The 22,695-nt window shown below is 37.6% G+C and overlaps 1 protein-coding gene across 5 annotated transcripts in view; it reads left to right on the forward strand.

The window, feature by feature from the left end:
* The window catches only part of LARP4 (La ribonucleoprotein domain family member 4), a 71,541-nt gene that overhangs the window by 14,293 nt on the left and 34,553 nt on the right, over positions 1–22,695 (forward strand). For 4 of the 5 annotated variants that reach the window (XM_027542834.1, XM_027542838.1, XM_027542837.1 and 1 more), the window contains 5 exons: positions 7,585–7,732; positions 8,732–8,884; positions 12,762–12,837; positions 18,388–18,524; positions 20,004–20,107. In XM_027542834.1, the coding sequence (XP_027398635.1) occupies positions 7,585–7,732; positions 8,732–8,884; positions 12,762–12,837; positions 18,388–18,524; positions 20,004–20,107 (618 nt within the window). The remainder of the gene's footprint in view (positions 1–7,584; positions 7,733–8,731; positions 8,885–12,761; positions 12,838–18,387; positions 18,525–20,003; positions 20,108–22,695) is intronic. The other variant, XM_027542835.1, reaches the window with a different exon arrangement.

The following is a 22,695-nucleotide window of genomic DNA, read 5'->3' on the forward strand; positions in this document are numbered from 1 at the left end:
GCTGTGGCATGTGGGCTCAGTAGTTGTGCCTCTACAGGCTCAGTAGCTGTGGCACATAGGCCTAGTTGCTCTGTGACACGTGGGATATTCCCAGATCAGGGATCGAACCAATGTCTCCTGCATTGGTAGGCGGATTCTTTACCACTGAGCCACCAGGGAAGCCCTCCATAGAGGTTTTTAAAAATTATCTGTGTACCTGTCCTGTTGGGGCTAGCTGGTGGTACTGTAAAGAAATTCATTGTTCTTTTCCCTGAGCTAATTATGATATGAAACAGCTGTCAATTAACATCTCTAGGCTAAGATGTTGCTTGGGTTATTTATATTTGGTGCTACTTCAAAGATCCTTTTGCTCCCTTGCTAGGTTTGACATTTGTTATTGGTTTTGATGTTTATTGTGAAAGCCTTTGTCAGACGTGAAATCATAAGCCAAGAAGCACTCCAATAAAAGGCTTCTATTTTAAACAGGCATATGAGAAAAAGGAAGATTGTATCAACTCTGATTTTCTGTCACATCAGAAGGGTAAATACAGTGTCTAAACATTAATTTCTTTTTTTTGCACCTGTGTCTTTACTATTCCATTCAAATAGACAGTTGAAGGTCTGCTCTCAGCCTGGTTTATTTTAATAGCTGAAATAGTAGAGGATGACCCAGCTTCTACCTTTTTTGATTGAGCCCACTGCCTTGTTGTAAAAAACACTTAATAAACTATTACAGTGGTAACAAATTAGAAGTATGTACAAATAACAAGAGGGAAAGAGAAGTAGTGACCAAGACAAAGTTTGGTGTCCAAGGTTTGCAAAAACTATAAGGAGTTTTGGTAGCGCAGCCATTACATTTTTTAAAACAAGAAAGCTGAGATCAGTGACTGCATAATTACTAGGTGGCAGAGTAAAGTTAATTTTTGTCTGTTATACCATAGTTGACTTTTAATTGTTGGAATTCCTCTTCAATTTAGCTGTAAAGTACCAATATTAGTACTTTCTTCTTCTCTCTGTTTTTTTTTTTTTTTTAAGATTTATTTTTGGCTGTTCTGAGTCTTGGTTGCTGTACACAGGCTTTTTCTAGTTGCGGTGAATGGGGCCTGTTACTCGCTGTGGTGCCAGGGCTTCTCATCGCAGTGGCTTTGGCACTTGCGGCTTGTAGGCTCTAGACCATGGGCTCAGTAGTTGTGGGACATGGGTTTAGTTGCCCCTTGGCTTGTGGGACCTTCCTGGACTAGGGAATGAACCCAAGTCTCTTGCATTGGCAAATGGATTCTTTACCACTAGCGCCACCTGGGAAGCTCTGAAACTTCAAACTTAATTATATCTGACCCCGTCTACCCCAAGCCTGCAGGCATGGTTGTGTTATGCTGATGTGTGTGCTCAGTTCTGTCTGACTCTGCAACCCCATGGACTGTAGCCCACCAGGCTCGTCTGTGGACTTCTCCGGGCAAGAATACTGGAGTGGGTTGCTATTTCCAGTTTGTTTGGCTGCATTGGGTCTTACCTGCGCCACACAGGATCTTTCACTGAAACACACAGCACCCTAAGGGAAAAAACAAGCTTTATCAGAGAAAAAGAAAACTGGTCAGCTTTAGTCTTGGCTCTGGCTTGGTGGAAAGAGGGGTCTTATATTAACCACAAATCCTCTTTGATGCAAGGTGGGGCTGAAATTCCCACTACTTGTTGTTCTCCAAAAACCCATATTGAAAACTTTAAGTCATGGGAACTCCCCCCGTGGTCCAGTGGCTAAGAATCCATGATCCCAATACAGGGGCCCTGGGTTTGATCCCTGGTCAGGTGACTAGCTTCCACTTGGCACAACTAAGACCCAGCACAGCCAGATAGATAGATTTTAAAGAACAATTTATGTGATACCAGATTGATAGTCTTAGTGTGTGGTCATCCAACAGAAAGAAAACAAATCCTCTCCTGAAGAGCACATTTTAAACAACCTTTAAAATTCCCACAAATAAAGTTTCAAGGAAAACGAGTGTGTGGAACAAAATCATAAAACACATGTCTTAATGAACATGGTTTAGCATTAAAAAAACAGATCTCAGCAGAAACTCAAACCCTTTGATTTTGGATATTACACGTACTGGAATGATCAGATACAGACTATATAATTAGAATGTTTAAAAGAAGGAAGCTACTGGAAATTCCCTGGTGGTCCAGTGATTAGGACTCTGAGCTTTCACTGCAACAGGCCGGGGTTCAATCTGGTTGTGGTGGGATGGCCAGAAAAAGAAGGAAGGTACTGAAAGGATTGGAGGAGAAGATGGCCACCCACTCCATCATTCTTGTCTGCAAAATTCTGTGGACAGAGGATAGCTACAGTCCATGGGATTGCAAAGAATTGGACACAATTGAGCAGCTGAGTGCACACACACACTGAAAGGATGGTCAGAAAACAAAACATTGATCGGATAGATTTGAGGAAAGAACCAAAAGGAACTTCTGAAATGAAAATGTAGAAGGAACTTAGAGACTTACTGTACAAGTTGAATGCATTTTAGAATCAGCTGAAGAGAGAATTGATGAACTGGAAGAAAGATCTCAAATTGCTCAGAATATAATCTCTCAGGAAGACAAAGATGTAGGAAATAAGAAAGAAAGATTGATACAAAGAGAGGTGGGATACAGGATTAGAAGGTATAGAATATTTTATCGGCATTCCAGAGGAAGTAATAGAGAAGTTGGTGGAGAGCAAATTTGAAGAGGTAAATGACTGAACATTGTGCAGAATTGATGAAAGATGCATCAGATTTCAAAGAGTTCAGTGAACTCCAAGTAGAATAATAAAGAATTCCACACTTAGGCTTATGATTGCAAAACACCATTGACAAGGGTTAAGCACCAGAGTTGAAAGAGAGATTAGGAATGACAGCTAGACTAGTGACTGAATTCTAATCCGTCATTAGTGCAAAACAGAAGGCAGTGGGGCAGTGGCTAAGACTCCATTCTCCCAATACAGCGGCCCTGGGTTCGATCCCTAGTCTTTAATGTGCGGAAGAGGAATTATGTGCCTAGAGAGATTTCTGTATACAGCAAAAGTAGAAGATAGAAATAAAGGTATTTTTTGAGAAACCACAACTGGAGAGTTTACTAAAAAAAAAAAGTTCTGAATGATGTTCTTGGGGAAGAAGGAAAATGATCCAGAAGAAACGTCTGAAATGCAAAAAAAGAATGATGATCAAAGATAATTGGTCAAAACTTATAGAAATTTAAATAAACATTGAGTATATGTTACATACATGCAGGCACAAAGGGCACAAAATTATCTTTGATGATAATGCACTAGCAGGGAATTCCCAACTGACATTTATGCTCTGATTTGAAAAATCCTTAATGGATGTAATAAATCTTTTTTAGTTTCATATTTTTTATGACTTAGACTTAAGGCAACATTTTTTAAAAATTATTTTTTAATTGAAGAATAATTGCTTTACAGAATTTTGTTGTTTGCTGTCAGACATCAACAAGGCAACATTTTAGTGAATGCTTTGATTTTTTTTTTTTTAATTTATTATTTATTTGCTCCAGGTCTTAGTTGAGGCACTTGGGATCTTTGATCCTCACTGCAGCATGTGGGGTCTTTAGTTGTGGCATGTAGAATCTAGCTCCCCAACCACGGATTAAACTCAGGCCCCTGCACTAGGAGCGCAGAGCCTTAACCACCAGAGAAGTCCTGTGAATGATTTATTAATGAAATGCTTTATGAAGGAAAAATACCCCTGACCTAGTTTTTGTAGCAGATCGTATTTCCTCCTAGCCCATGTCCACATGTTGATGTGATTTTTTACAATTGTAATAATCTGTGACTTGTAATCATTGTAGGTTAATACGGACTGCATACTTAATCTCTGTATTTCTTTAGTTGGATATGTTATTTCTCATATGATAGGATAACATGTAAGAGGGAAATATCAGTACTTACGGATTGTCTTAAGAAGTCAGTGAGTTCATAGATGTGTTCAGTATAGCACCTAGCTCAGAGAATTGCTTAACATGTTTGCTTTTGTTACTGTGGTGGAGATGTTTTTTCTATTCCATTGTGTGAAATCACTTTCCATTTTGATATTTTTCACAATTTATCAATACAATATTTGACGTGTCATGGTTTAATAGATAGCAATTTTTTGTGATGTATTAATACCCCCCTTTAGATTTAATAAATGTGGTAGTGTATCTTTACAGCTTTGTTGAGGTGTTTCTTTTTTATTTATTTATTATTTATTTTATTTATTTTTGACTGTTCTTGAGTTTTCACTGCTGCACAGACTCTGGTTGTGGTGAGAGGAAGCTAGTCTCTAGCTGCAGGGCCCCGGCTCGCATTGCAGCGCTTGTCGTGTTGCAGAGCACTGGCCTCAGGGCTTGTGGGCTTGGTACTTGCAGCTCCCGTGCTCGAGAGCACAGGCTCAGTAGTCGTGGCCCTTGGGCTTAGTTGCTCCTCAGCGTGGGATCTTCCCAGATCAGGAGTCAAACCTGTGTCTCCTGCCTTGGCAGGCAGATTCTTTACCACTGAACCACCAGGAAAGCTCTGTGGGTTTTTTTTGACTTATCCACATGGCTTGGGGAATGTCAGTTTCCTGACCAGGGATTGAACCTGGGCCCTGGCGGTGAACGAAACATGCCAAGTCCTAACCACTAGACTGCCAGGGGATTCCCTCTTTATAACTTTGAGTGGTTGTGTAACTCACTTTATCTAGCGAGTGTGTTTTAATTTCCTGTTTTGCTCCTTTGTTTGACTTTGAGTTATTTACATTTCTTGGCTCTTATAAATAATACTAGAATGTGGGAAGCTAAGTTGCACCATTTTATAGTCTTCAGTGTAATAATGAGTTTGAAAATTTTATGCCAAGGTAGGAATTATTTTTAAGTGCTTTGCTAATCTAATAAGCATAAAATGGTACTTTATTTTCCTATTTGTGTGCATTTGTGAGATTTTTTTAGAATTTTATTTTCCTAGTCTTTATTTTCAGTTTTTTGTTGTTGTTTGTTGCAGTTTTGTGTTATTCTGTAATCAGCCATTCTCCTTGTGATTTGTATTTGCTTCTTTAAAGCTAATTTTCTGTGACATAAATTTACATTTATGTAAATAGTTAACTTTGAACATACCTCACAGTTATTTTGATTAATGCATTAGTGTTTGCAAAGTATTCTTTTGAGGGTAAGACAGCCAAATTACTTTTATTCAAAACAAACATGCTTCGTAAAAAAGAATATGGAGTATTTATACGTATCAATTGCTTTTCATTGTTAATATTTAGTTCTTAAAATAAGGAATTCTTTTTTTTTTAAGCAGACCACCTTGGGCCTGTTTGTTTGTTTGGCTGCACTGGGTCTTAGCTGCGCCTCGCAAGATCTTTCACTGCATCGCTCAGACTCTAGTTGCGGCTTGTGGGCTCTCAAGTTGTGGCCCGAGGCTTAGTTGCCCCACGGCGTGTGGGATTCCAGTTCCCCCATCAGGGATCGAACCCCTGTCCCCTTACATTGCATGGTGGATTCTTAACCATTGGACCACCAGGGAAGTCTCTAAAATAGGGAATTCTTACCTCAATTTATAGTTGAGAAAATTGAGTTAAGAAATTTCCCCACAATCACACGATTGTTAATGTTAGAGGTGGGTTTTGCATATGTGATTCTAGAGCCTCAGCTCTTGCATGTAGTTGTCTATAGTTGTTACCTGTTTTGCTTTACTAAAGCCGCAGCCGTTCTATTAGTTAAGGGTATTTCTAGTGGATACATGGCTTCTCTACTGTATGTTTTTCATGTACAGGTTTTATTCATGAAATGAATTTTTTACTCTTTCATTGTGTTTATCAAGATTTAAGAGTTTGATTTTTCTGAGAACCATAGCCTTTATTATTTGCCATTTTGGAGGGTAGGGACATAATTGGTATTTTCAGAATTGAGTAAAAGGAGAGGAGGCAAGTATGTATTAATAAATAAATTTTCTTCTGTCAAAATGCTTAACACGAAATTAAATGTTGTTCCCATGGTAGGAAGGCTAGGCTGTCACAAACTCTTCACGGTTCTTTTCTGCCATCAGTTAGAAATTAAGCTATACTTAAAATTCCCAAATCACATTCAGTCCCTTCTGCTCCAAAGGCTAAGTGGTGAGAGGCTACTGCCCTGGTGAATGCAGGAAGAGGGTGTATTGTCTGTAGAGAATTTTTAAATAATAATAAAATTGACTAAAAGCCAGATGCTTATATACAGTTCTAAACAGCGTCAGTGGTAAAATAATGTCCACTAATTCAAGGCCCAGCCCTGTTCCCAAGATGCAAATGAACCTTGACATGGAAAAGGGCATTGTGTCTGGGCATTCTCCTTTTTTCCAGATTGGATTTCAGTTGATACGTGAAAGGAATCCAAAGATATGTGCAAGCTGTGGAGTATAATTAAACGATGTTTCATTGGTTCATACATTCAAGTTATGTTAGCCATGTTAGTTGCAAAGTATGGAAACTCACTCAAAGTAAAAAATCAGTTTATTAGATTCAAGGGTGCAGGGGAATTTCATGGTACATAATTACAGGAAGTACAGTTAGGCCTGTCAGAAGTTGAGTCTTCTCAGCAACTCTTTCTAAGGCTCTTCAATTCTTCTATCCAGAGTTCTGCTTTGGTTGGTTATATTTTGGTGTTGGTGATACTTACAGGCTGTTTCACGCCTCTACCTAAATCGCATGAGTCAAGGTCAGTTGTAAGAACTCTAAGTAGACAGAATTTATGACAATGTCCTGATAAATGGCTCAGTGTGTGCCAATTATTTTTTTATGAAAATCAAATCCCCAGTATCTGCAGGTCATAAAGCTTCCTTGCTGTACCTTCTGGTACTTGCCATCCAGGAGAGGGGCCTGCAGTTGAGAAGACAAAAAGTAACTTTCTGAAAAAGGAGTGAATTCTCTGGAGGATCATTAGTGTACTTGAGAAGGATCAGCCCTGTTGTTTGATTGAATGTGATGAGAAAAATGTATTTGTGCATCCTGCTTCCTCTCCTTCCACCTCTTGAATACTCTTGTCTCTCACCCCTCGCCCCATGATCCATTTCTACTTTGTGTGTGTGTGTGTGTGAGAGAGAGAGAGAGAGAGATTAGGTGATGTATGCAAATGATCACTTTAGGTGGTAATATGTTAAATAATTGTTTTAGACATTAAGAATATACACTTAAGGGACAGATAGAATAATGCATTCTAATGTCAGGCAGAATGCTGGTTTTGACTTGGAAAAAAGTTTCCACTTATAGAATCATTCAGACTTGAAGGTCTCTGTCACAAGTTAGATGGCAGTAAAAATTTACTCTGAAAAATTGCTCTTGATAACACAAATGGCCAAGATAATGGTGCATAGTTTTAACTATAATATTTGCAAGTAGGTTGGGGTAAAGCAGTGTATCTATATTAATAGTATTTTATGGAGATGTTTTTATTGTATAGGTAGCTAAATTTTATATATAAACATTTCAAGTTCATCTGCTTAAAAGGTTTATAGTTCAAGTTGAGCCAAAAACTTTAAAATATTGTTTATTTAATCTAAATTTGTAATTTTAATTCACTAACTTTTAAAATTTACAAATGAATCCTATGATTATTTAGCAGGTGACATCTAAAGGAACTGGTTTAAATCCTAATGCCAAAGTATGGCAAGAAATACCTCCGGGAAATACTGATGCTACGCCAGTAGCTCATGGAACTGAAAGCTCTTGGCATGAAACAGCAGCTACATCAGGGTCTCTTCCTGAGGGTAAGCCCTAAACATTTCATCAGAATGCATCAGAGTTTGGTTAAACATTTGACCAACCAGTTTATAGAACTTTGGGGTACGTCCTTTGATTATTTGATAAGATATATTTATAAATGTTTAACATGTAGTTTGTATACCATTCTCATTTATATCCAGTATGAATAGATTGTCATTAATTTCAGAGAGCAGCTGTATCTTTGGGTTCAGTTTTTAACCCATGTATAATATGGTATTTTTAAATTAGTTTTGATCTACCGTCATTGACAGTGCTGTTTACTCACTATTTGGTCTTGGGCAGATGATTTAACCTTTCCATGCCTGTTGCCTTCATCTGTAAAACATTGGCAATAATGGTTTGGCATTGGATTTTCTGAGAATTAAGTAAATAATATATGTGAAGCTGTCATATACATAGTACGGTGTAAGTTTGGGCAATTTTTTTTAAGTTTATTTATTTATTTGGCTGCATGTGGGCTCTAGAGTGTGCAGGTTTCAGTAATTAAGGCAAGTGGGATGTGTGATCCCCTGTGGGATCTTTCTGGACCAGGGATCGAACCCATGTCCCCTGCATTGGCAGGCAGATTCTTAACCACTGGACCACCAGGGAAGTCCTTAAGCTATTTTTAATCCTTTTTTTTTTTTTTTTTAATTTTACTTTATTTGGCTGCACTGGGTCTTATTTGCCACATACGGGATCTTTAGTTTCAGCATGTGGGATCTAGTTCGCTGACCAGGGATTGAACCTGGGCCCCCTGCATTGGGAGTGCGGAGTATTAACCACTGGACCACCAGGGAAGCTCCAGTTGTTAATCATTTTAGCTTATTTGTAATGGTCAAGCTTAAGTCCTGTCAAAGACAGTTCTTACTTAAAACCATATGGACATTTTCCCAGTTGATAGAATTATTTGAGATCTTGTTATAGAAGACAAGTGCCCAGAGTACCTAAAGATAGGATTTTAAAGAATTACTATTTACTTTCAGTATTTTTTTTTAATACAGGTAATAGAGAACTTGCAGATGATATGTGTAAGGAATATGAAGTAATGTATTCATCTTGTGAAACCACAAGAAATATTACAGGCATTGAAGAATCAACTGATGGAATGATTTTGGGGCCAGAAGATCTGAATTATCAAATATATGATGTTTCTGGTAAACTTTATGATTTTATTGGTAAAATAAGAATGCAGTGTGCTAGTCTTTTCCCTCTTCCAGTCTGTCATTATTCTAGTAAATAGTAGCATTGATCAGTCTATTTTATTATTTCAAAAGAAGTTTATATTAATGGGATATTAAGCAATTTTTACAAGTAAAATGGTCAAATATGAATACTGTAATTTTAAAAATATGTTTATTTTAAAGATCTTATTAAAAGAAAGTGTGAAGTTAACAATGAAAGGAGAAAAACAGTCAACATAGTTAAAAGAGACCTAAATTAGTCTTTCAGAGAGTCCAAGTTCCTTGGTCTGCTAGTGGGACTTGACAGAACTTGTCAGCGCAAGCTCTGTCAATTTTCCCATCACTTTTGTCAAGGAGAAATGCATTTTAAATGGGATTAATTTTGAGATTATATATGTGTGTTGTTTGTATATGTGTATGGGATTAATTTTGAGAAAAGGGTTGTGTTAAATCATAGTTCTGTTGTAGTTCAATTTGTGAGATAGTCGTTTTTTTCCCCCCTCCACATTCATTTGTTGGCATAGGTTAGCAGTTGCTTGGATTTAAAATGGATGAAATTTAAAGGAAACTAAAAATAGACCATAGACCCTGATTACCTACCTTTGTTTCTCTAATTTCCAAACAGTCTCTTTGGAAAATAAGTGAAATAGGGAGTAGGCATTTCCATCACTGCTTAGTTGCTGACATTTAGTTCAGTTGCTCAGTCATGTCCAACTCTTTGCTACCCCATGGACTGCAGCACACCAGGCTTCTCTGTCCATCACTAACTCCTGGAGCCTGCTCAAACTCATGTCCTTTGAGTCAGTATGCCATCCAACCATCTCATCCTCTGTTGTCCCCTTCTCCACCTGCCTTCAATCTTTCCCAGCATCAGGGTCTTTTCAGATGAGTCAGTTCTTCACATCAGGTGGACAAAATATTGGAGCTTCAACTTCAGCATCAGTCCTTCCAATGAATATTCAGGACTGATTTCCTTTACTTTTGCTAACATTAGTCAGCAAATTTGGAAAACTCAGCACTGGCCACAGGACTGGAAAAGGTCAGTTTTCATTCCAATTCCAAAGAAAGGAAATGCCAAAGAATGCTCAAACTATCCCACAATTGCACTCATCTCACACTCTAGCAAAGTAATGCTCAAAATTCTCCAAGCCAGGCTTCAACAGTACATGAACCATGAAATTCCAGATGTTCAAGTTGGATTTAGAAAAGGCAGAGGAAACAGAGATCAAATTGCCAACATCTGCTGGATCATCAAAAAAGCAAGAGAGTTCCAGAAAAACATCTACTTCTGCTTTATTGACTATGCCAAAGCACTGTGTGGATCACAACAAACTGTGGAAAATTCTTGAAGAGATGGGAATACCAGACCACCTGACCTGCCTCCTGAGAAACCTGTATGCAGGTCAAGAAGCAACAGTTAGAACTGGACATGGAACAACAGACTGGTTCCAAATCGGGAAAGGAGTACGTCAAGGCTGTATATTGTTACTCTGCTTACTTAAATTTTATGTTAATAAGCAGAGTACATCATGAGAAATGCTGGACTGGAGGAAGCACAAGCTGGAATCAAGATTGCCAGGAGAACTATCAATAACCTCAGATATGCAGATGACACCACCCTTATGGCAGAAAGTGAAGATCTAAAGAGCCTCTTGATGAAAGTGAAAGTGGAGAGTGAAAAAGTTGGCTTAAAACTCAACATTCAGAAAACTAAGATCATGGCATCTGGTTCCATCACTTCATGGCAAATAGATGGGTGAACAGTGGAAACAGTGACAGACTTTATTTTTCTGGGCTCCAGAATCACTGCAGGTGGTGACTGCAGCCATGAAATTAAAAGACGTTTGCTCCTTGGAAGAAAAGTTATGACCAACCTAGACAGCATATTCAAAAGCAGAGACATTACTTTGCCAACAAAGGTCCATCTAGTCAAAGCCATGGTTTTTCCAGTAATGTATGGATGTGAGAGTTGGACTGTGAAGAAAGTTGAGCACCGAAGAATTGATGCTTTTGAACTGTGGTGTTGGAGAAGACTCTTGAGAGTCCCTTGGACTGCAAGGAGATCCAACCAGTTCATCCTAAAGGAGATCAGTCCTGAATATTCATTGGAAGGACTGATGCTTTAGCTGAAACTCCAATACTTTGGTCACCTGATGCGAAGAACTGACTCATCTGAAAAGACCCTGATGCTGGGAAAGATTGAAGGCAGGAGGAGAAGGGGACTACAGAGGATGCGATGGTTGGATGGCATCACTGACTCAGTGGACATGAGTTTGAGGAGGCTCTGGGAGTTGGTGATGGACAGGGAGGCCTGGTATGCTGCAGTCCATGGAGTCACAAAGAGTCGGACACGACTGAGCGACTGAACAGAACTGAACATTAGTCAAGGTCTATAACTTGACTCAAACTTTGTCCTCAGTTTGTTATAAATACCTGAATTAGATTTCTCAGGTCAGCCAGCTTGAAAGTTGATTCCTCAAGTGAAATGGGATGGTATTTCCATATAATAATGAAAGATTGACTAGGTTTTACTCCCTCATGTTGTAAAATACTTAACTACTGGCTACATTTTGAACATAGAGTTGGTTTAAATGAAGTGGCAACCAGTTGAATTTTTAAAGGTTTGCTATAATGATATTGAAAGCTTAAGCATTTTGGTGGATGAATTTTGTGTTAGAAGATTTGCATATACTACGTAGAAATAGAATGCTTTTTATTTTTAATGAAATTAATATCTAATAACATTTTGAGTCTTGCATATAAGACAAAGTAGTGGTAAAATCATGCACAAAATGTACATTTACATATATCCTATTATCTGTGTATTTAAAGGAAATTAGCCTACTTAATCATTAGTGCTTTTAAAGAAGAGGACATAGCATATGATTTTAGCAGGTGGTGTTTTGTGTAAGAATCTAATAAGAACTGATGGTTTTCCAGGCTTTAGTCCTGAAAAGTCATGTTCTGGGTTTAAATAATAGAAAGCATAGAGGGCTGTTAGAGAGTTGGTCCAATCCTTTGGACATTTGAATGCTTTCAATATTCCTAGGAAGATACAGTGCTCTAAAATTAAGCAATGAAAAGAATATAAAAAGATAGAAGTAGGTTTTTTTTTTTCCTTAAAGTATAGTTGTTTTACAGTGTTAACTAATTTCTGCTGTACAGCAAAATACATACATATATATATATGTTCTTTTTTATATTCTTTTCCATTATGTTTTATCAGAGAATATTGAATATAATTCCTTGTGCTGTACAGTAAGACCGTGTTTATCCATTCTTTATATAATAGATTGCATCTACTAACCCCAAACTCCCAATCCATCTCCCTTCCCCACACACATACACCTTGGGTACCACAAGTCTATTGAGAGAGAGAAATTTAAGGAGTGTGACTCACATCAGGTTTACTACCAGTAATACAAATGTGGAGCCATATATATATATATCCCATTTTGTGTAGTTCCTGTCTTCAAATTTAGATTACTTAGTACTTTGAGTTTTCATTAAAGGAATAAGTAGTTATCACATTTTTTAAGTATTGACGACTGTGTTTTACAAAGTGGTATTCAGGTGCTTTTAGTATTACTGCTGATTTGTTAATTTGTTAGTTGCTTGATAAAATATATAATTTTAAAACTGAAATGAAATCTGTCTAAACAAACAAGAATAGATAAGTTGAAAGTATTTATTAGACCATGTGTAGCTGAATTCTAAAAAAGTAAAAAAAAAAATTTTCTGGTGATTTTAATTTGTGCATACTTCGTGGCTTATTCTTAAAACAATATGTAGAGTTTACTACCTGTGGTAATTAGGTGTTAACTTTTTCTCTCTTGTTTTCTACCATCAGGGGAAAGCAACTCAGCAATTTCTACAGAAGAACTAAAAGAGTGTTTAAAGAAACAATTAGAATTCTGTTTCTCACGGTACACTATCATTTTTTAATTAACATTCTCTTCTTTTGAATTGTTTGATTATGTAAAATACCAATGAAATATTAGACTGGTACAAATATAATTGGTTTCAGACCATGAATTTTAAATCATTATAGCAAGACTCAAACACGTTTATTAATCAAAATAGGACCCATTACAGTCAACACATTTTTGCCAACGAGAATTAAGTTTATTTAGTCCTGTAGTGTAAAAATTTGTGCTTCAGTATTTGACAAACTCTTGGAAAGCATCTTCTGCTTCCTGCTGGTTGTAGAAGCATTTTCGCTGCAAAAAGTTGTCTAGATGCTTGAAGAAGTGGTAGTGAGTTGGCGAGAATCAGGTGAACGTGGTGGATGAGGCAAAACTTTGTAGCCCATTTCATTCAACTTTTTAAGGGTTGGTTGTGCAATGTGCAGTCAGGTGTTGTGGAAAAGAATTGGGCCCTTTCTGTTGACTAGTGCTGGCTGCAGGAATTTTGCAGTTTTGGTTCATCTCATAGATTTACTGAGCATATTTCTCAGATGTAATGGTTTCACTGGGGTTCAGAAAGCTGTAGTGGATCAGACTGGCAGCAGACAATGAAACAGTGATCATGACTTTTTTAGTGCAAGTTTGGTGCTGCTTTTTGGTCCAGCCACTGAGCTGGTGATCGCCAGTTGTCATATAAAATCCACTTTTCATCACATGTTGCAATCTGATCGAGAAATAATTCATTGTTGTCTACACTAAGAGAAGATGACCCTTCGAAATGACGATTATTTTGATTTTTGGTCAGCTCACGAGGCACCCACTTACTGAGGTTTTTCACCTATCCAATTTGCTTCAAGTGCTGAATGGCTGTAGAATGGTCAATGTTGAGTTCTTTGGCAACTTTCTTGTGTAGTTGTAAGAGGATCAGCTTCGATGATTGCTGTCAGTTGGTCATTGTCAACTTCAGATGGCCAGCCATTGCCCTCCTTGTCTTCAAGGCTCTCTTCTTCATTGCCAAACTTTGTGAACCACCATTGTACTGTACGTTCATTGGCAGTTCCTAGGCCAAATGTGTTGTTGATGTTGCGAGTTGTCTCCACTGCTTTACAACCCATTTTGAACCCAAGAAAATCTCTCGAGTTTGCATTTTGTCTAACATCATTTCCATAGTCTAAAATAAATCTAAAATACACAGCAAATAAAAAGTCATTAGCAAGAAACATGCATTAAAATGATGTATAACATAACCACATTTAAGAATGTGTTCCAGTATCAAATGGCGGAGTTCAACAGTGTAAAACCACAGTTACTTTTGCACCAACCTAATAGAATGGAAAATGGGTTTTTTAATTTCCTTTGGTAATGTATTTTGGTATCATTCTGCAGTATATTTCTTAACTAGATTTAAAGATGTAGTCTCCAATCGAATATGTAAAGGATCTATTCTCAATAGAAAAAATAATGAAATTTCAGTTGGATATTTTTCCTATAATCATATTCATTTTTAGGGTTCTTAAGTTATCTCTTAATTATAGTTGTAGTAGTTTGCTCTTACAACGTTTGATCATGGAGTTCTTTTTTTAATAAGATGACTTAATAAGATTGTTTGATAAGACGGGTATGGAATTTTTTTCTTTTTATTTATAAGGGTATAGAATTTATATTACCAATTATTTCTTAGAAAAGGCAAACATTTTAAGATGTCTTGTTTACAGATAAGAATTCAGAATTATGTAGGTATATTTATAGCTTAGATGTATAAAATTTCAATTCGTAGAACTTCCCCTTCCAGAAGAGATAGAAGTTGGATATGCTTGCAATGTAATGTCTTCTGTTTTTCAGAGGAGGACTAGTAAACCAGTTTTTTAAGCTAGCAACCTGGATTTTGTTAGACTTGTTTATTTCTTTATATAGAATACATATTGACTTGGGTTTAATTGATTCATCTTGAATATCTCCCTTTTCTTCTCCTTTTTATTCTTTGCCTTGGTAGTCTAGTATAGGGCCCTAGTTCTATAAAAGACCTGTGGCTTTTCTCTAGTCATTTGCGCCTGTGATGCAATTCATTTTGTGTAACATACTTACCGTAGTTATTTTAAAATCTTTGCCTACTAACTGGATCATTTGTTTGTTTGCCTATATTTCTTGAGTTTTTTTTCCTCTTAATTCTCTATTCATAACTTCTTACTTTTTGCATGTCTTACGCATTTTGATTATAATTTGGACACTACATATGCTGGCCACACCATATAAAAAGAAACTAGAAACTGCAAGTGCCATAATTTTTCTCTCTAGACAAGGTTTGAGCTTTCTTCTGGTTGGCAGTAGCAGATTGATTTCTTTAATCTAGTCAGGAATTGAGCTGAGTCAGGGCTGAACAGCCATTTTAAATCAACTCGATCTACCTCTGATTTATCTCTGTTCTTTTGTCATGACCCTCTTAGGCTTTTGATTTGGAAACGCAGTTTTCTGTTTCAGGACTGATAAGAGTCCTGAAACACCAAGGGAGATTTAGTTCCATTGTTCAGAGGTTTGAGATGAGCTCTTTAGCCTCTTATTTTGTACAGCTTCAAAATCTGGCAGATGTCTTATCAAGAAGACCTATCTTAGGTTTGATGCAAGGTTCCTTCTTCCACTGGGACTGCCACAGGACCATAAAGATTCTACTCTGCTTTTTCAGCCTGGCTCCCAGCCTCCCATTTCCTCCTTAGAACTCAATAAATGTCATATGGAGGAAAATGAGCTGTGTGTTGGAGGCTCCTAACCCTAACCCTGTGCAAATGCCTGAGATAGAGCCCTGCTAGTTTCCTTCTGGTCCAGGATCTGCACATACCCTCGGAAAAGAAACATCATCTTCTTGGAATTTCATTTTGTCCCTGTAGCTTCCACAGCTCTCCTTATCACCAAAAACATGACTTTTTGGTAATCTACCCAAGCTTTTTTAGTTGTTGCAACATGAGCTGTAGCTTATCATGATCTGCCACATGCTACTCAGAACTATGAAACAGTTCAAACTGGCTGGGCATTTAAGATTTATAGCTCAGCAAACTTGCCACTGAGACATACTAGATTTAGTCATGAACATATTAGGTATTAGGTCTTATCTCTTCATGGCAAATAGATGGGGGGGAAAGTGAAAACTGTCATATTTCATTTTCTTGGGCTCCAAAATCAATGCAGATGGTGACTACATTCATGAAATTAGAAGACGCTTGCTCCTTGGAAGAAGAGCTGTAACAAATCCAGATAGTGTATTAAAAAGCAGAGACATCATTTTGCTGAGAGTGGTCTGAAAAAGCTATGGTTTTTCCAGTAGTTGTGTATGTATGTGAGAGTTGGACCATAAAGAAGGCTGAGCAGCGAAGAATTGATGCTTTTGAACTGGTGCTGAAGAAGACTCTTGAGAATCCCTTGGATAGCAAGGAGATCAAACCAGTCTTTCCTAAAGGCAATCAACACTGAACATTTCATTGGAAGGACTGGTGCTGAAGCTCCAATACTTTGGCCACCTGATCGGAAGAGCTGATTCATTGGAAAAGACGCTGATGCTGGGAAAGATTGAGGGCAAGAGGAGAAGGGGACGACAGAGGATGAGATGGTTGGATGGCATCACTGACTCAGAGGACATGAGTTTGAGGAAATTCTGGGAGATAGTGAAGGACAGGGAAGACTGGAGTGCTGCAGTTCGTGGAGTCACAGAGTCAGACACAACTGAGCGACTGAACAATATTAGGTATTAGTCGTAATCCTAGATGTTATATATCTATTATTTGACATAACTTCTGACAAGGTACGGTTTCTTTAAGGGTGTGCCATTCTGTTTTATAAGAATAGACCTGCTGAAAGTCTCAGTCGATTTAGAATGCAGTCTTTTAGTTGTACTCATGTTTATAGTAGTCTTGTTTTCAGGTTCTTAAGGAATAAAACAGTATGTTCTAATGTCCTTTCTTTTGTGCTGAAGTGAATTTGTCACTGTTATCCTCTGTATTCTTTTCCCCCCCAAGACAAATAACCGCTGTTTGTTGACAGTTATAACCTTAAAGTAATTAATAGTCTATTTTAGTATAATTTTTAATATATTAATTTTATTAAATAATAAATTTAAATGATTTAATATTTATTAATAAAATTTTAATGTTTATTTGATTATGTTGGTTTGTGTGTGTCTTTGTTGCTGCACATGGACTTTCCCTAGTTGTGGCAGGTGGGGGCTACTCTTTGTTGCAGTGCGTGGCTTTCCCATTGTGGTGCCTTCTTGTTGTGAAGCACAGGCTCTGGAGCACATGCTTCAGTAGTGACAGCACTCGGGCTCAGTAGTTGTGGTTCCGTGGGCTTCCACAGCACGTGGGACCAGGGATCGAACCCATGTCCCCTGCATTAGCAAGCAGATTCTTATCCACTGTACCACCAGGGAAGTCCAATTTTAGTATAATTTGAATGTAAAGGCTTTGACCCTACTCTTTGCCAGGCACTAAGTCTTCCCAGGTGTCATTAGTGGTGAAAGAACCCGAATGCCAATGTGGGAGACATAATAGAAGCAGATTCGATCCCTGGGTTGGGAAGATCCCCTGGAGGAAGGCTTGCCAACCCACTCTAGTATTCTTGCCTGGAGAATCCCCTTGGACAGAGGAGCCTGGTGGGCTGCAGTCCAAACAGTTGTAAAGAGTAGGCTTCCTTGCTAGCTCAGCTGGTAAAGAATCTGCCTGCAGTGCAGGAGACCCCAGTTCGATTCCTGGGTCAGGAAGATCCCCTGGAGAAGGGATAGGCTACTCACTGCAGTATTCTTGGGCTTCCCTGGTGGCCCTGATGGTAAAGAATTCACCTGCAATGTGGAATGGGTAAAAGTAGAGCTGAGTAAGCAAGAGAGGAGTTGAAACAGGAGTGCTTGGGTGGTTTTAGTTTTAAATAGGGTGGTTATGGAGACAATTTTTAAGCAAAGATTTCTAGCTATAACCATACTGTTCCAAAGTTTTGATGTAAATTATAAGGCAATTTGATTCTCCTTCAGTTTGTTGTTAAACAGGATTTTATGTGTAAGATAGTGTGTGTTTTCCTTTTTAAAAAATGTTCGAGACAGAATCTTTTTTGTCTTAATTTAAAATGATTTAAATTTGTTATTTTAGCTTTATTATTTAAATTTAAAAGTCAAATGTGCCTATTGAAAATGAAAAACATTAAAAAATTTAAAATCCCTCATGATCCAACTCATGGCTTACACTATATTCTCCATATACATGTTCTGACATCAGTGATAAAGTATGATGATGGAACAAAACTGTATGTAATGTTTTGTGATACACTTTAAGCCTTTTTGCATATCATTATAATTTGATAAACTCCCTTGTTCAAAACTGTTGGACCCAATATATTTAGGGATCCAGAAACTTGCCAGAAGTTGTTAAAATGTATTTGTTGCATATTATGTATTTTCATAGTTTACCTTGTTATTTCTGATGGCATAATTTTGTTTTCCTAGATTTAGTGATAAAAGTAAATAAGGCGTCTCTTTTCTTTAGGTGCTTTTTAAAGTTTGTTTGCTTTATAGGACTGTACTTCTCTTATTCCTTTCAGAGAAAATTTGTCAAAGGATCTTTACCTGATATCTCAAATGGACAGTGATCAGTTCGTCCCAATTTGGACAGTTGCTAACATGGAAGAAATTAAAAAACTGACCACAGACCCTGATCTAATTCTTGAAGTTTTGAGATGTATGTAAATCATACCTTTTACTTTACTTTTAAAATAAAAAATTAAATATTCCTTTGATTTCTGATCGTATAGGAAATTGTTTTTAACTCCATGTTTTTTGTTATACTGTGCTAATAATTTTTCTGTTTTTATTGACTGATACATACCTATATCAGTTCTGTACCTTGGTTGTTCATCTTGATACCCATTTACTCATTTAATTATAGGTAATTAAACCTCAGTTTTTTTGGCTGTTAAAATGCTTTATGTATTGTTATCCCACCCTCTAAAGCAATGTGTTTCTTGAACAACAGTAAGAAGTAAACTTCATGGCATAACCTGATATACACACTACATATACAGAACTGAAATGTTAATTATGTAGATTAGTACTGAATGCTTGAAATGAGTTCATTTCTTTTATTCTGAATTTGTTTTTACAACCTGTTAGTTGCGACCTCCAGTTTAACAAACGCTGCTCTAAAGTTTGGTAAAGAGTTTATATTTTTAGATTGAGGTTTAAGAATTTTTGGTGATAATTGTGTCTTACATCAGCATTTCTTGGTAACCTCTCTCGTATGGGTTTTGTTAACTACTTGAGTAAAGACAGATCTTCACTTTTATATGAAATTTGTTTGAGATGTTTAAAAGTTAAGTACAAAAAGTCCAATAATAGTTTTACATAGGAGTAGGTATTTCCATTCTCAGAGGAATAAAGATATTTATTAAATCTCTGATCGATTGGAAAGATACTTTCTTAAAATGACCCAGTCTTGTCAACATTTAAAGAATTGGCCAAGAGACAGAATTTCGTACCACCAAGGGCTGAAACCTAGGATTTATAAACAAGCCTTCTTCCTTAACTGCTTTTATTCTCTCTACTTGCCTGTGCAGGGAGATGTGGAATATTAGGAGGTATTAGAAATAAAAGTTTTGCCTTGTGGTACTACCTTTATTCAGTATTACTCAAAAGCAGCATCTAAAAGGTGGCTTCTGGGTCTCTGTAGTAGTAAGTAAGAGTAAATATGTTAAAATCACAGAAAGTTTGTAATGATTTCTATATAATTCTTGGTTTCAAGTGCTTCTCAGACTTGAAGAAGAATTTCTTCACATGTCACAGCTTGTTACACTTACCAGAGTAGTGTTTGGCTAGTGTAGGTACGTTGATTTTACTTAAATTCAGTAATTGTATATAGGGAAATACTTTATGAGAAATAATTACCGAGTACTCTGAAGGCTTCTTTTCAACTCCAACTCTGTGCCAAGTGACAGAGCAAGTATTCTGAATATTCATTCAGTGATTAACATTGGATGGTGTTCTTTGCATATCAATCTCAAGGTATTTTATTGTGACTGTAATCTTTGAATCTACCACTTAATTTTTTAAAAATATTAGCCTCTGCTGATTGATTTAGTTGGAAGTTGAAATGAATAGTTTTTTAATAGAATTATAGTATCACTATTTTTCACTTCTGAATGAAATTTTTTTTAAATTTCAGCTTCTCCCATGGTGCAAGTTGATGAGAAGGGTGAGAAAGTGAGACCAAGTCATAAGCGTTGTATTGTGATTCTTAGAGAGATTCCTGAAACAACACCAATAGAGGTAAATCATTAGCATTGTTTAAGCTAAATATTCTTTACTGTTTAAATTGGAGGAGGTAAACAAGCAAGGTTTGTCACTGTTGTCATGTCAATTACTTTGAATAGGGTAAACATTGATGTGCTTTGTAAATTCTGAAATACTGAAAGAATGGCACACAGGGAGGAAAATGATCCAATTCTGTGTTCTTAGAAGGCTAAATTTGACAATTGTAGTGATACTGATTCTCTATTAATTTAATTGAATGCCAATTTAAATAGGCTGTTTTGGAGCTTGATGATTAAACTGAAAGGATTAACTTAGGACTTAAAAATTTGAGTAAGGATTAATGATTTAGGACTGGTTAGCATTCCAGTGTTCTTACCTGGAGAATCCCAGGGATGGGGGAGCCTGGTGGGCTGCCGTCTATGGGATCGCACAGGGTCGGACACGACTGAAGCGACTTAGCAGCAGCAGCAGCAAAATAATAAAGCTGCAATCATAAAGATAGTATGGTACAGGTAGAACGGTAAAATAATATTTTAATGAGACAATAAATCCAGAAATGGGGAGTTACCTGGTGGCCTCGTGGTTAGTATTCAGGGCTTTCATTGCCGTGAGCTGGGTTCAATCTCTGGTTGGGGAACTGAGGTCCTGCAAACCATGTAGCTCAATGAAATGAAATGAATTTAAATAAAAATTGAAATAAAATTTTAAAAGCATTCAATAGGTGTTCTGTTTTTGAAAAATCCAGAAATAGATCCTTTGATGTAACAACATAGTATAATAACTTTTATTTAATAATCAGATTTTACCAACTCTTACGTACTACAGTTATTTAAAGCCTAAGGTTTTTTGTTTTGATTTACAAATAAACTGAGCCTTGGAATGGTTAGATAACACATGGACTGTTTTAAGTTACAGAGTCTGGATTCAAACTTAATCTTCTGTTTCCAAAACCCATGTTGTTTAAGCCATGGAGCCTCACATTGAGTTGTCATGTTAAGGATAGAGATGAGGAGGGTTAATCAGTAACTGATATGGTAATTGATTAACCATTTTAAAAAGAATTTTTAGACCCTTGTCACCTATTTGACACATAAGTAGTTAATCTTTTTGCCTGGAGTCATTCAGTATTAAATTTCCAAAAGGATGATTTCCTAAACTTAGAAGCAGTGAGAGAAATTAGAAAAGAAACTGTCACTAGATAGATCTTGGATTTTAAATTATTAATTATATGTCAGAAGTAACAAATTGAATGGAAAATTGCAGAAAGGAAGAATATTTGTAATATTAAGAAAAAATTTCAAGGGTATGAGCCAGAAACTGCCCAGATTTGAATTCCAGCATTTTTATTTACTAGCTCTGTGACCTGGGGTAAGTTACTTAATCTCTTTTTGTGATTGCCATAGTTTTCTCATCTGTTAAATGGAATAATGCATGGGTGCTGTGTCACTCCCCACTGCAGTACTCTTGCCTGGAAAATCCATGGCACGGAGGAGCCTGGTAGGCTGCAGTCCATGGGGTCGCTAAGAGTCAGACACGACTGAGCGACTTCACTTTCACTTTTCACTTTCCTACATTGGAGAAGGAAATGGCAACCCACTCCAGTGTTCTTGCCTGGAGAATCCCAGGGACGGGGGAGCCTGGTGGGCTGCCGTCTATGGGGTTGCACAGAGTTGGACACGACTGAAGCGACTTAGCAGCAGCAGCAGCAGCAGCCACTGTGTCAGTTTGGTCCTGTCCAACTCTTTGCCACTCTATGGATGGTAGCCTGCCAGGCTCCTCTGTCCATGGGATTCTACAGGAAAAATAATGGAGTGGGTAGCCATTCCCTTCTCTAGGGAATCTTCTGTTTCCTGCATTGGCAGGCACATTCTTTACCACTAGTGCTACCTGAGAAGCCCAAATGGGATAATTTGTTGTTGTTCAGTCGCTCAGTCGTGGCTGACTCTTTGCTACCCCATGGACAGCAAGCAGCATGCCAGGCTTCCCTGTCCTTCACCATCTCCCAGAGCTTCTTCAGATTCATGTCCTTTGAGTTTGTGATGCCATCCAACCATCTTGTCCTCTGTCGTCCCCTTTTCCTCCTGCTATCAGTCATTCCCAGCATCAGAATCTTTTCCAATGAGTCGGCTCTTTGCATCAGCTGGCCAGAGTATTGAATCTTCAGCTTCAGCATCAGTCCTGCCAATGAATATTCAGGACTGATTTCCCTTAGGATTGACTGGTTTGATCTTGCATTCCAAGGGACTCTCAAGAGTCTTCTCCAGCACCACAGTTCAAAAGCATCAATTCTTCGGTGCTCAGCTTTCTTTATGGTCCAATTCTCATATCTGTACATGACTACTGGAAAACAATAGCTTTGACTGTATGGACCTTTGTTGGCAAAGTAATGTCTCTGGTTTTTAATACGTTGTCTAGGTTTGTCACTGGAGAAGGCACTGGCACCCCACTCCAGTCCTCTTGCCTGGAAAATCCCATGGACAGAGGAGCCTGGTAGGCTGCGGTCCATGGGGTCGCTAAGAGTCGGATACGACTGAGCGTCTTCACTTTCACTTTTCACTTTCCTGCATTGGAGAAGGAAATGGCAACCCACTCCAGTGTTCTTG

The sequence above is a fragment of the Bos indicus x Bos taurus genome, chromosome 5, assembly GCF_003369695.1.
Source record: "Bos indicus x Bos taurus breed Angus x Brahman F1 hybrid chromosome 5, Bos_hybrid_MaternalHap_v2.0, whole genome shotgun sequence".
Lineage (NCBI taxonomy): Eukaryota > Metazoa > Chordata > Mammalia > Artiodactyla > Bovidae > Bos > Bos indicus x Bos taurus.